This window comes from Scomber japonicus, chromosome 11 (genome assembly GCF_027409825.1).
Source record: "Scomber japonicus isolate fScoJap1 chromosome 11, fScoJap1.pri, whole genome shotgun sequence".
NCBI lineage: Eukaryota > Metazoa > Chordata > Actinopteri > Scombriformes > Scombridae > Scomber > Scomber japonicus.
This window is the reverse complement of record NC_070588.1, coordinates 28,190,726-28,205,411: the sequence shown is the minus strand read 5'-3', so window position 1 is coordinate 28,205,411 and position 14,686 is coordinate 28,190,726. Positions and strand designations below refer to the sequence as shown.

General features: G+C 39.5%; 1 protein-coding gene across 1 annotated transcript in view; it reads right to left on the bottom strand.

Moving 5' to 3' along the window:
• adcy5 (adenylate cyclase 5) overlaps nt 1-14,686 on the bottom strand; it is a 92,861-nt gene continuing 78,175 nt past the window's right edge. Inside the window, exons 11-21 of the mRNA XM_053328097.1 lie at nt 12,523-12,620; nt 10,264-10,351; nt 7,697-7,813; nt 7,434-7,586; nt 5,320-5,498; nt 5,181-5,201; nt 4,174-4,306; nt 2,500-2,763; nt 1,685-1,889; nt 1,469-1,593; nt 1-276 (exon numbers count right to left, since the gene is read on the bottom strand). Of these exons, the coding sequence (XP_053184072.1) occupies nt 148-276; nt 1,469-1,593; nt 1,685-1,889; nt 2,500-2,763; nt 4,174-4,306; nt 5,181-5,201; nt 5,320-5,498; nt 7,434-7,586; nt 7,697-7,813; nt 10,264-10,351; nt 12,523-12,620 (1,512 nt within the window). The 3' untranslated portion in view covers nt 1-147. The remainder of the gene's footprint in view (nt 277-1,468; nt 1,594-1,684; nt 1,890-2,499; nt 2,764-4,173; nt 4,307-5,180; nt 5,202-5,319; nt 5,499-7,433; nt 7,587-7,696; nt 7,814-10,263; nt 10,352-12,522; nt 12,621-14,686) is intronic.

The window sequence follows — 14,686 nt, the reverse complement described above, 5'->3', positions numbered from 1 at the left end:
GTTCGAGAGGGGACGTCGGCGCTGCGAGAAGAGAGAGTGTTGGTCTCAGTCCGCCGTGAGCTATTTGAGGTCCGTGAGCCTGCTAGCTGTGTCAGAGGCAGAGCTAAGGTGCCTACAAAGTGTGTCTGTCTGTCACTTTAGTGTGGGTTAACTGCTCGAGGGTCCGCCGGTGAGAAAATAAGTCATCATCTCTCCTTTGCCCTTGACTGTGACCACGCCTCTGTATTCTAATGTGTAGTTATAGGAGCTCAGGACTTGGTACAGATCTGCAGTCACCTGAGGACGGAGAGAGGAAGCCAAAGTGAGTCCACATGTTCATATTAACCGTATTTCATTGTATTTATCATTGGTTTGTTTTTCTGTAGCACCTAATGACTCCTGGTGAGCACAGATTTGGAAATAATTAGCTCATCTCTACATGTAAATGTTAGAACTGGGCTAAAATTGGTTGAAAAGTCGATAAACCGTGAAGCAAGTCCTTAACTACACTTTGAAATTGTGTGCAGCTGCAGTGTAAGTATAGCAGATTGTTCATTCATCTTACTCGCTTTGTTTTTCTGTAGCTTTCAGCCACATCTCGCAGCAATTTCCATCTACAGGAGAAAGCCATGACATGTGGCTGAAAGATCTGTAGAAAACCAGTAAGGACTTGGTGACAAAAAACTAAAATGTTGTGTTGTGTGATTTTTACCAGCACAAACAAACCTATATAGTAAATGTACAGTAACTGGTTACACACAAACAAAGCAGAAAACTGTGAGAAGTAAACTGCATATAGTCTATTTACACAATAAAGGCTTTTATCTTTTACTATTTGTCCTTTCTTGGGGATTTGGACTTTTTTTGGCCTAGCAAATGCTTCTGATTGGTAAAAAGTGACAGGTATGGCCAACCAGTAGAGCTAAATCTGTATTTCAACAGCTTTTTTTGTATGAGGACAGGTTAAAAAGATAACAATACATTATGTTTATGTGGCATCTATTCTTACAAACATGAATTCAATACTATAATTTTATACTTTATACTTTATGTAAAAGTCCAGTTTCAGCTTGTTCTCTGCTCATTATCACATACAAACAGAAGGACTCTCAAAGATTACAACCAGGTGCTAATGGTGTCATCGTGCTGCTGCCTTGTCGATTGTATGAGCTGAAAGCAGTTCATACAGTATTTGTTCTTGTGCTTTCAGGAGGACAAATTAAAGGGTTCCATCTGTGTTCAAAACAGCTTTGAGTTTAAGCTTTAATGGTTTCACACCTGAGCAAAACTAATGTGGCTGTTTTTCATTATTATTAGTTCAGCTATCAGCCATGTGTGAAGTGCATCTTTGCAAAGCTTATCTACATGAGATGAATTTGAATTTTTTGATTAAAATGGTCTTAACTGAATTCTGAGACGGTAAAGTGAAACTAAAGGCTGACAGGACAGGATGAGATACTCTATGTTTAGATTATCTTAGCAGTGTCACCTGGATCCTCTCTGGTACACCTGTGCTGTCCATGCGACTCGCCACGTTCACCGTGTTTCCCCAGATATCGTACTGAGGCTTCCTCGCCCCAATCACCCCGGCAACCACCGGACCCATGTTAAGACCTATGAAACGAAATCGATGTAAGATAACACGTCTAAAAAAAAAAATAATTTAAAAAGCTACGTTCTCCTCCCTTTTTTATATTCAACCCACCTATTTTCATCTTGAAGTTGTTAAAGGAGTGTTCATTGATGTATTTCATCTGGTCCATCATCCTCATGGCGTAGTCGGCCAGGGCGCGGATGTGCGAGCGCCCGGCTTTGTCGTACGTGGAGTCGTTGAGGCCGGAGGCCGCCATGTAGGTGGAGCCGATGGTTTTGATCTTCTCCAGCTGACGGAACTGGTCCTCACTGATGATCTGAAGGTAGGAGCAGAGGGAAGGTTTAATGCTTCTATATGTAGCAGCGTTGGGTTCAGGTAGCAGGTTCTATGGGTCCAGATCAGTTGATGAAATGACCAAGATCTGAATGTAATGATGCTCCCATTGAATTGAAATTTGTATCTTCTGCATTCTTCTTTGGTAGCAAAGAGCAATGTACAAAATATTTAAATTTTACTTGAGGCAAACTGTAAATATTTAATCTAGTTTCAGTTTGGTTTGAACATCAACTTCTTAGATTTAGTTCTCAAACTTTTAGTTCTTCAAACTTTTAATACTAAATTGATATGTTTATCATGGTGCTTAAAGGATAGAGACTTCTCACTAATCCTGCTGCTCTACTGAGCTTTATAGCTTCTTTTGGGTCATTTTTTTGGTTTTACAGCTCATTTACTGTATGGGTCAGTCTTACATCATCTATCATGAACCCTCTCTTTTCACAGACATTAACTCGGTGTAGAGAAATGACTTACCTCCTCTCTTTGCTAGAGACCAAGAGCTTCATTAAGCTTCACTGACTCCCATGGAACTACCTTCCAGTGGAGGCCACAGACCCACACCTTCACACTAACACCTGTTCACATCTCACCTCATCAAAGTCAGCGATGATCTCATTGAGCAGCCGCAGACACTCCACCCCCTCGTTGTTGGCCTCCAGCTCCACGTAGAACTCTGAGAAGTTACTGATGGAGGCGAACATGACAGCGACGCACTCGCACGACTGGTAGTAGAGCTCGTCGTTGCGCCGCTCGCGCTGCAGGAAGTGGGCGGCCACGTCTTTGGGCAGAATGTTGTGGAGCAGGCGGCGATTGTAGGCCTGCAGCTCCTCCATCTCCTCCTTCTCCTCTGTGGCCTGGTGATAGGTTGGAGACGGGGACGAGACAGGATGTACTTAGAGGCAGATCCTGACACATCATGTAGGACAGAACAGAACAACCAAAAGCCACACATGCTAACTGCAGAACTGTTTATCTGGTAAGATCATGTCTTCTGTCTTTGGCGGTAAATCTTAATGACTGTGGTGATCCTCTGACTTTTAATCTAAAACATTTCGGTGAAGCATCCACTAGATGAATTAACACAAAATATGATACAGACTTCTAAGATTCTCCAAGGATGTGACAATATGATGCACTGTCCAATGATCAGAGAGCACAATTACAACTGCACCACATCAACACCAGCATCAAAAACAAATGTTATAATTCTTATAATTAGGCTCTATTTACACACGTTACATTACAGCTTCACATAACTACTGTGGCTGGAAACAGTCTTGTTTTATACTGCTGTGGCAGCAGAAAGCTGGAAAATAAGGCATTTTTAAAAATATATCTTGTTTATCCTCTTCACTGGATTACCCACCACAGGCAGCACAGAGAGGAGGTTTAGGACCAGTGTGTATCCTGGAGTGAGGTTGCAGATGGCAACAAACTGAATATACCTCCCTTCATTCTTCCCTTCCAAGGAAGCTATCTATCTACCTACCAACCTACAGTGGCCACCAAACTCACAAAAAATTAGGAAAAATATGACAGCCCTCTCTCGAGTCAGTGTTTGATTAGCCTGTTTTGGGTTCTGGTTCTCCATTTCTGCCCATAGACCCCCTTAAATCCTATACACTGGTTCTTTAACCAATTGCATACTTACTCATACTATTAAACTTCACTGAAGATCATTTGATTGTCAAAATTGGTGGCACTGACAAGTTTGTAGCTTGCTGCTTTTTTTTGGGGGGGGGGGGTGTGGCAGTTTGGACTCACAACAATTGTTTCCAATGAAGGAAGCTTCTTCAGGATACAGCTAGATACTTTACTTCCCTGTCACACTATTTAGTCAATATCAGTGCATGATTGTTACAGGTGTAGTCATCCATGAAGAGGCTAGCTACTTTTTAGAGCCAACAGATGATGTGTCACTCAAAAGACAAGATTTTGTTGGAATACCACTTTAAATAAATATTGCAACACAATATTCAACAAACACAATATTCAAATTATGGTTCACATGACAAGTCTTGGATCTGTAAACCAAACACACATATATCTGACCATGGTCACTTTTACACATTACATAGACTTACATTTATTTCCTGAAGACTTACTTGCCTAGCCCTAACCCTAACCCAACCTTAACCTAAACTTTGACCCAAAAATCTGCCTTTTCCCTCAGTTGTGGACATGACTTTTGTCCCCAATTGGACAAGACATCCCCAATTAAGTGGTTCTAAGTCTGAAACTTGTAACCACACACACACACTGACCTGCAGCTTCCACAGGAAGTCCAGCCTGGCTGTGGACTCCACCTGCTGGGCGTGAAGGTACAGGGCAAGAACAAAGACGGTGATGACCACTGGTGTCATGATCTTCAGAGGAACCTTGGAGTCCATCACACAGCTGGAGATCAGCAACACACACACACACACACACACACACACACACACACACACACACACACACACACACACACACACACACACACACACACACACACACACACACACACACACACACACACACACACACACACACACACACACACACACACATGTTAGGCTCTCAGATTTTATACTAAGCATTGCTAGATTGAGTCAAACTGTCAAGTTTAATATTTAGAACATAGTGAAATCTATCAGCACTGACAGGACAATCCTGGTTTGAGGAGAACATCAAAGCAACTTAAATGACTTCACTCATGAATAGGTAATGCTGGCTGGTTTGATCATTTCCTAGCTGTAATATTAATCAATGAAAAGGAACAAGCTTGTGGACAGTTTCATGCAACCATTAAAAAGACTGTTCTATTCATATTACTTTGTATTATTATTCTCTTTCCTTTAGTGGTGACAACCCTTCCATTGATACAGATAGACAGGAGAGAGCACAGACACGTTTTATAGTCATCAGCTGTCAGTAGTATCTAAAATGACTTTCAGTGTTTCAATCTGATGGTTGTCTCACCTTACTATATTTTATTTAGAGTTTGTTAAATTATATCTGTCAGATTTTGTTGTCTATGCACACAAATGTGCATATAACCAATCCCAGTTAATCCTGCTGTTGGATGTATATTGATTGTCTTTGCAGTAGGACTGAGACACAGAAACAAGCCACCCTCTAAATATTGGCTCATTAGGTTTAGCATCTGTTGCCAGTTGGTCATTATCATTAGAAATGTGCCAGCACAGTGATAACGACGCTGTTAGCGTAATCAAATGACAGAGGTGATGCTTTGGGTCTCTGTGGTGATAAAAGCTGCAAACAGTCTCACCTTGTTCCATTCATAGGCTCGCTGTGAGGGGAGAAACAGAGAAGAGCACATCTGCAGTTAGAACATCTGCACACGGTCACAGCTGTAATCAATCACGTCTATCATCTCACACACATGCAGCAGGAATGAAGGGACTCACTTGATGGCGTTGGCCATGACCAGCAGGTCCTGGTTGTCGAAGAGACTCACTTTGGGCACCTCCATGATGAGGAGGTAGAGCAGCTCGATGAAGAGCATGAGGAAGAGTTTGCCGAGGCTGCTGACCTGCAGGAAGACCGAGCAGGCCAGCAGGCTGAGCAGCACGCAGGATGAGAAGTACTGAGGGAGGGGGGGGAAAAAACGGAGGGAGAGAGCGTTAGGAAAGGAAAGGTACATTTGTTTTTATGTTTCAAAATAAAGGTTTACGCTGTGTAACAGAAAGGTCAGTTTAAATGTATCACACCCAGAAGGGTTATAAAACACCCGATAAAGCCACATTTCTAACCACTTAACTGTTCATTTAAATATCAACACGCACAGCAAAAGTCAACATGTATACCTGCAATTAGCATCACTTAGCATCAATTTGTTCTGCTAGTGTTCACTTTACAACCACATTGTTGTTTCTCAGCTGACACACAGAAAACAGCTACATTGCAGGACTGGTATAATAAGCAGCACGTTTGGTTGTTATGACATGCATGCTGATTTGATTGCACTGCTGGACATCTACACATATGATTTATGCACATGCATATTAAAGCATTTGTTCCATTCTGTTGACATTTTATGCCTTTTAAACAGGACTTGGCAGCAGCTCCAAAGTCTGTCTTGTTGAATGAGTGAGACTGCCTAACAATTGGAACAGATATGCTTGATCAGTGTAATCACTCACAAAAATACAATGCTGCGTCTAAAAATGTTATTTTCTTGCTCAGATGAGCGTGAAATTTGTCAAAGCCTCAGTTTGCCTGCTTTCACTTCACTTGCATACATTAATGGCACCTCTAAATTTGTTTGTTGCTGAAATAAACTATTCTGCTTTAAATAAAGCTGAGAAGCGAAGCATGAAAATACATTATTAACCTTGGAAATCAGTAATTTGACCAAACTCTCTCAAGTAAAAGGTACAAATACAAGCTTTTTCTTGAGCTTTTAACTTTATCAACTGCACAAACTCAATCCATCGATGAAGACCATGTGACAAGGTTGAAAGCTCCAGAAAAACATATTAAGCGGGCCTTTTTTAATCATATTGGCATAGAAGGAATTTTAAATGAGAAATCTACTATTATTTCTAGTACTGGTACTACTACTACTATTGCTGCTGCTACAACTGCTACTGGTACTGGTACTACTACTACAACTACTACTTCAATTGTTAATAGTACTACTACTACTACAACTGCTACTGGTATTACTTCTACTGCTACCACTACTACAACTACTACAACTACTACAATTGCTACTGGTACTGCTAATGGTACTTCTGGTACTACTACTACTGCTACTACTACTACTACTACTGCTACTACTACTACTACTGCTACTACTACTACTGCTACTGGTACAACTTCTACAACTGCTATTGGTATTACTGCTACTGGTATTACTACAACTAATAATACTACTACTGCTACTACAACTGCTACTGGTACTATTACTACAACTACTAATACTACTACCGCTACTACAACTGCTACTGGTACTATTACTACAACTACTAATACTACTACTGCTACTACAACTGCTACTGGTACTATTACTACAACTGCTACTGGTACTATTACTACAACTACTAATACTACTACTGCTACTGGTACTATTACTACAACTGCTACTGGTACTATTACTACAACTACTAATACTACTACTGCTACTGGTACTATTACTACAACTACTAATACTACTACTGCTACTACAACTGCTACTGGTACTATTACTACAACTACTACTACAGCTGCTGCTGCTACTATTGATAATACTACTAGCGATGTGCCAGTATACACTTTCTAGTATATACTCTGGTGAAACACTGATGGTATCAATACTGCCAAATATTTTCTATTACCATCATTACTGTGATTATTGATGTTTTCATAGGACACTGAACAAAGAGCAGCACTCCTGCCTTCATTAGCAGTTTGATTTTGCTTAGCAACAATCAGCCTCACAATATTATGTTACATTATTGTGTTAACAAATTGACTTTTCTTCTTCTACTACTACTACTACTACGTGCAGTCACACAGTCAGGACAAGGCACACCTGTACCTCAGGAAAGCTGCAGATGAGTGCGTCTTCTTCACAGGGGTTGTGCTCCAGGCTGAGGTTGAGGGAGTGGGCATGGCAGGCGTTCACAATGTCCAGGCTGATGTTGAGCTTAGCCTTGATGCAGCTACGCAGGTCGTGGCTGCTGCAGGTGAACTGAACGAGGTCAAAGGTCAGTGAGGAAGTGAGCAGCCCATACAAAATGTATTAGAACTGTATTATAAAGTACAACTTTTGTTTCGGGAGTCCTGCTAAAGAAAACTCACCATATTGATGAAAGCAGACAGAAAGACGATGATGATGGTGAAGACGCCCACCAGGGTGCTGTTCAGTCTGGACTGGACTATCCTCTTAGACAAAGCCTGCAGTGGGATTGGGAAGAGCTGAGAACAAGAACAACAAGGGGAAGGGAGGAAAGGATGGGAGTGATGGGTAAAAAGAGGGGAAGATACGTAGTGAGAAGGGGATTCAGATACCAAATCCATCCTGTAAGATCAGTAGATGAAGTGTGGACATTCTGCTCTCGTCTGTCCCTCGTGTCCCGTCAGCAGCCGGTGAGAACAGGAAATGGTTGGGAAAAAAAACGTCTCCAGAGGTCTGACAGGTAAGCTCTCGTCTCAGTTTATAATACACAAACACGAGCGCATGAAATAATGTGCAAGACAGTGTGCATGTGGGAATGAAGAAATTGTCCCACATGTATACAGTACTGCTGTTTCTATAGAGAGGATTCTGTTTCATCATTATTTTCAAAGGATTTCAGGTCTGAGAGCAAAATTCCTTTGATGAGTCAGACTTTTTGACAGGAAGCAGTGATAGGTGTTAAATTGAACAAAAACTTACTATTACAAAAATATAAAATAAACAGCAGTGTTGGAGTCTTATGATTTTTAACTTAATGCACCCACTAATCCCACAAGAGCTTGGAGTTATAATAGTCAACTAAAACTTGGCATTAAAGAACATGAATTACCTTATAAACACTACATCTTTGATAAAACATAGCATCACTTTTCTTGAGCTCTACATATAACAAAAAAAAGCCCATGTCCAAATGAAATCACATCACAAACAAACCTGTTTGGCTAACAGTGGCGTATAGCAGGATCTACATTATTATATCATAAGGAAATATGTTCATGATTTAAGTATTTAACACACATCAACATCTATTTCAAAGCATCAGTAGATCTGTCATGATAACTACTTTTGTTGGACGATATATTGTCTCAGAAATAATCGCGATAAACAATATTATTGTCATTTGAAGATGATCATATTATACTACTGATATAATGATAATATAATAGCATATTTATGCAAAGGGGGGTGGGGGATGAATTGGAGAGTGGGTGCTACCCTTATATGATAAGTCAATATATAGACATGATGATGTTAATAATTACGTTAATGTACGATACGTTGATAATGTAATTGTGACAGGCCATGCATCTCATAAATTCACTGATATTTGGAGGTTTACATCCGACTAAAAAGCCAAAACAGTTGTGAACTGAATCTGTGTGACTGTCTGAACCAGTCTGTTCATGAAAACCAGAAGAAATAATCTAACAACAGGTCTACAGTGGACTCACAGTGTTGTCATCTTCATACCTGGTTTGACAACTGACAGGCTCACAAAAACATTTACAATAGCTTTGTTCTTCTAGAATAAAGGTTTACACAAGCTGTCTTTTTATAGCACATCATCTCAATGTCACATTTTCAAAGCTGTGTTTGGTCAAAGTGAAGTCACATAGTAGCATCTGCTCTTTTGCTTTAATAAGATTAGTCAGCTACAAGTTACTTTAATCCTCCTGTTTAGCATTTATAAGCACTGTCTATACATGACAGCTACATTATATGTCATATTATATGTATATGCTTTTTTCCCATTAATGTATTTGTCCACAGTTATAACTCATCCTTTGAAAACATATTTTATATTACTGTACTGTGTTGTCTTTTTTTATTGAAGTGAGCACGGACCTTTCAACATATTTGTCATTCCTTCTAGAAATTAGATTACAAACATTTGATCTGCTTAAATTGCTCAACCACTAGCTTCCATTCAATCACATTCAGTTATCATCAAAGGTATTATATTATCCTCGCCCACCCAATTATATACACACACTTTGTACATACCCCTAAATATAGCCCACCCACACTTATTCATCAATCCCCACTTACGACTACCCACAGGAGGACTTACAGTTCCTAATAAACACATTAATAAGCACTTATATAAGCACTATTATATTTGTGTTGAAAAAACATTCAATACATTTGACCAGCCTGCTTAAAGAGGCTAAATAGGGGCAATTAAAGTAAACTGTTAGCGATTACTTCTAAATGCTTCTCTGGAACAACTGGCAGTGAGGTCAGAGGCTGAATATGGTTCAATTTCTACATCAGTGAATGATCTGGAATCAATGGTAAGTTCAGCATTAAAGCACAGTCTGATAAATGATTAGCTGGTTGGCAACGTCTGCAGATATTGATCACCAAAGCACTTATCAATGAACTACCAGCATGCATTTTCTCTGTGTTAGTTTTGAATTTGGGATGAGTTTTTTTTAAAGCATACTTTATTTGAACTTATTTGTATTTTATATTCTATTCACATAGTGTTGTTATATTATAATGTATAACACAAAGAAACGAGAGCCAGTAAGAAACAGAAAAGCTGTCAGTCAGTCCTTCTCTGTTCATCATGACATTTGAGTAAAACTCCATCCTTGTAAACAGAAACTTGTCTTATTACTCTGTTAAGCTCATATCTGTACAAAGAGTTGATTCTTTATTCATCATAGGTAAAGAGTCGACTCACCCCGAAACAGCAGTACACAGCTGACACGAACATGACAGCCGTCAGGATAATCAGACAGGTGATGAAGAAGCCGATCATCAGGCTGGAGCTGCAGACGACACACAGTCAGGATGAGATTACATTCACATAAAAAACTACCTGTTCATTTCTGCCTGTGTTTTTAATGCTTTTTCTGTGACAGGGTAATAACAGTGTGAGGGGAAGTGCAGCAAACAGAGGATCAAAGGTGTGAAAATGATTTAGGAAAACAGATTAAAACAATGCGAGAGGAGAGGAGTCAACAGAAAGGAGGGATGCAGAGATGGGCGAGGTAAAGACAAGAATAAAAGACGAGAGGGGAGCGGTGAGATGAAAGGTTAATAAAGAGATGGGCTAGAGGAGATCGATACTGAGCGATGGGCAGGGAGAGAAGTCTAGACTGCAGGAGAGAATGAAGAGGGAGAAGAGGGAAAAAAAAGAAAGAGGAGGAGGAGTCGCCTAGAGACAAAGACCTGCTAGAGCTTTATGAGAGCAGTTCTGATTTGATATTCTCTTTTATAACTCGTCTGTTACACTTTTTTGTGTTATGAAAAGGACTTTTTCATTTGATAATTGTTTGAAGGGTTGTTAGATGGGAGACGTTGCTGTGCAGATAGTGATGATAGTGTGAGGACTGAAGCTGTGTGAGGATTTGTGAGACTTCAAAGATTAAAGGCACACATTGAACATTGCCACAATGATGAGATAATGTCAGATATTAGAAGACTGATATAAAAGTCACACCACTTTCTAATAAGGATGCATAACTATATATAGCTACTAAACACATTTGTTAATACTTACTAGACTGATTATATGTCATTAATAAGGATAACAATTAGGTTGCCGACTTCTTAAAAAATGCCTTTAACTGGTGTTTATCCTTTTCCATCCTTTCTCATTCTCTTTCTCTCTCTTATAGTAGTATAGTTTTAGTAATCATTCTAAGTAGTCATAAAAATGCAGAAAAGAAAAGGCAAGTGCATTTTAATTATGAGCTCAACATATGGCCTCCTTATATTGTACTTTTATTGTGTTGTCTGACAGTCTTATCATTTTCTTTAAAAATGATTTAAGAAAATAAAACACTATATACAAAAAATGCTATATACAATAAAAACAATCTCCGAATGCTATATACAATAAACAGTAAATATACAATACATTAGTGGGAGTGGGAGGTAGTGGGAGCAGTATGGCATTAGATACCTGTGTAGATTTATTTGATCATTTTTGAAAAGTATCCGTTATCCAATATGATAATCTATCCATGCAAATGATCAGACGTTTCTTGTATTAGACATCATTACAGCCAGAGCTCAACAAGTACTGTAGTGAGTACAATGTTATGTTATCATAAGAGACGCAAAATAAAACCCTAAAAACAACTAAAAAAGGTGGAATAAAACTGAATTATCATGTTAAACTGTAATTATCATGCACCCTGCACCTAGTGTAACTGGATGTTTGTACAGATAGCTGAGCACTAATGATTTATTAACATTAATGAGGCCATTAGTCAGAAACCCCTGTGACTTACTGGAAAGTATTTCTCTATAGTTTGGGTAGAGGTGTGATCACAGATAAAAAAAAGCAGAATTAAAACCAAAAATCTTATTCATGTGTCCCTGTGTGACTCACTTCAACACACACTAGTGTTGAGTAGTAGTGGGCTGTTTGACTTATCCAAGGTAAGAAAACCAACATTTGAACAGTTAAAAGTTGATGTTTTATTATTATTATTATTATATGGTTAATGAAGTCATATATTTTACTTCATTGATCCTGGTTCTATTGTTGGAATTATTTCCCACTGAATACAAAGCAGCCTGTTTATTTCCTGTGCAGTGATTTTTACTTGCCTTCAACACTCTGTACACTTCCTATGTAAACAACACACTGCATCATTCAAAAAGTTTATCATTTATCATTGGAATTTATTTTGCTTTAGCTTGGCGCTGTCACTAGTTTCTAACTTTTGAGATAATACACATGATTTAGCAGAGTGGATGCTAGTTAAGCATGCGGGGGACACATGGGTGATTTTCAGCATCTGTCACTGTTATTAGGCCTTCTGTTGTTAAATGGCAGTAATAACACAAGTGTCTGTGCGGAGTCAAATTACTGTCATCTCTTCCTTTTTATCATAATAATTAGAGTTGGTAATAGGGACATATTTCAGCGATGGGAGATAAGGAGGTTTCTTTATCCAGATTGGAAAGTGTGAAAGCGATGACTCACGGTGGCACGATGATGATCTGGATGAAGCAGATGAAGAGAAAGACGAGGGAGGCGCAGGCCACGTAGGCCCCGAACCTGGAGTCCACCTGTTTGGAGTACTGCAGGAGAGAAAAGAGAAGAAGAGGACAAAACAAAACTGTCAAGAGGTGTAACATGTGATCACAGACTTTCTGTTGTTCTAAAGCAAACACAGTCTGTCTCTAACTGATTCAAAGCAATTTTGCTGTATTTAACGTTTGTGTCGTCCTCCCGGGTCAAATTGACCCTGTCTGTTTTGACTGTTCCTTCTTTCTTCCCTTCCCTCCTTCCTTCCGTTTGTACTTCCTCCATTCCTCCTTTCTTCCCTTCTTCTTTCCTTCCTCTGTCATTTCCTTCCTCTTTTCCATTCTCCCTCCCTCCTACCTACCTTCCTTCCTTCCTTCCTTCCTCCCTCCCATCCTCCTTTCCTTCCTTCTTACTCCCTCCCTTCCTTTCTTGACTCGAGGACAACAGGAGGGTTAAGTAAGTAAGTGCACAAATATGAAAGATCTGACTTGGATACAGCTCGCTCAAGAAGTCTCACGAGTGTTAAGTTGTTGCAGGAAGACATCTAGACTAGACTAAAGCTACACTTTCTATACTCCAACACAACACACACTTCCTGACACTCCTCTCTCTCCGACTCTCACTCACATTTCCACTGTTGTCTTCCTGCAACAACTCAACTCTCACTCACATCTCAGAGCGAGACCTCTCCTTGAGTGACACTTGATTAGATGCAATACCAAAACAGACAGGATCAAGTAACAGGTAAAGAAAAAAACATTGTATTTCTGTGTGGTTCTTTCCATAATGATGTCAGACATGTCTAATAACTATTTGAACCTGTCAGTGGAAAAAACAAATACTCAAGCACTTTTAGTGGACGTATACTGACAGGGTGGGATTGGGTCGGCCAGTGTACGCTGTAGCTCCCAGTGCAGGTATCATTTAATAGGATATCACAAGTGACATTTCAAGCCTTTTGCTCTTCTTCAGCCTAAACACAGAATGTATAGATGCCATCTTAAATACACACAGACCCCGATTTGTATTATCTTTTTTACACTGAAATGTACAGCTTTAAATATTTGAGTGGGATTGGCACATCATGTGACTGTCAGGTGACCTGGGTCTTTGTGTATTTAAGATGGTGACTCTACATTCTGTCTTTAGCATGAAGAAGAGCAGGCTCGAAATGTCACTATTAACCCTTTACATACTGTTCATATTCTGACTCATAATTAGTCTCTACACCAATTCACATTAATTCCCCATCAGTCATTAATAAATGTTTGATTCATCCTTCTGCTTGTTTCATCTTATTGTGGTCCAGGTGAGCATTTTATAGAATATGATGAATACAACAACATGTTTGAATGCCCATTTTTGATTTTTTTCATACATAAAAATATCTATCAGCTGCACTAAAATAAAATGTTTTTTGTACTGTGGGTCACATTAGGAAAAGTCCAGCTAAAAGAAATGTGTATAAGGTTATTTTACAGCTCTCAAATGTAAAAATTACAGATTTAGGTATTTGGTCCAGCACCTGCTTTCCTATTCCAGATGTGCGCATCTACTATATAACTTTTTATATGCGGTTTGTCCACATAGTGTTGCCGTACCTAGCTCTCCAAGATGACGGACCTGCTTGTGCATGAAATGTGTAATATATCCCTCACACTGGTTTCATTTCCTGACTGCTTATGGATTTTAGACCATGGCCACAGTGCTTTAACTATTTAGGCTGTTAAAGTAGCACTCAGAGGTTGCTTCTGGGCTGGATGTATAGGATGAGTGTGTTATATGAAGCAGAGACTGAGATGATTTCACCCAAAACGAGCCGGAAGCTCACAAAAAGTCCTTCATATCCTCTCTAAGTCTTCACTTACTAACATTTTCACCATGACAGAGAGAGTAATTGAAACTTGAAAGCAGGTCTTCTCCCCCAAACTCTTTTGCTACGACCCAAACTCTAACCTTTTCTTCTCGACCCGTCTGTCTATAGCAGTTTACTTCCTCTTCTTTCCTTTAGTAAAGCTGTCTCCAGTCAAACCTTCAGCTCCTCCCTTTCTATGTTACACTTTGCTTTGACTGATTTCCTCAAGGGATGGAGAAGAGAGAGCGGGCCAGAGCTTTTTGC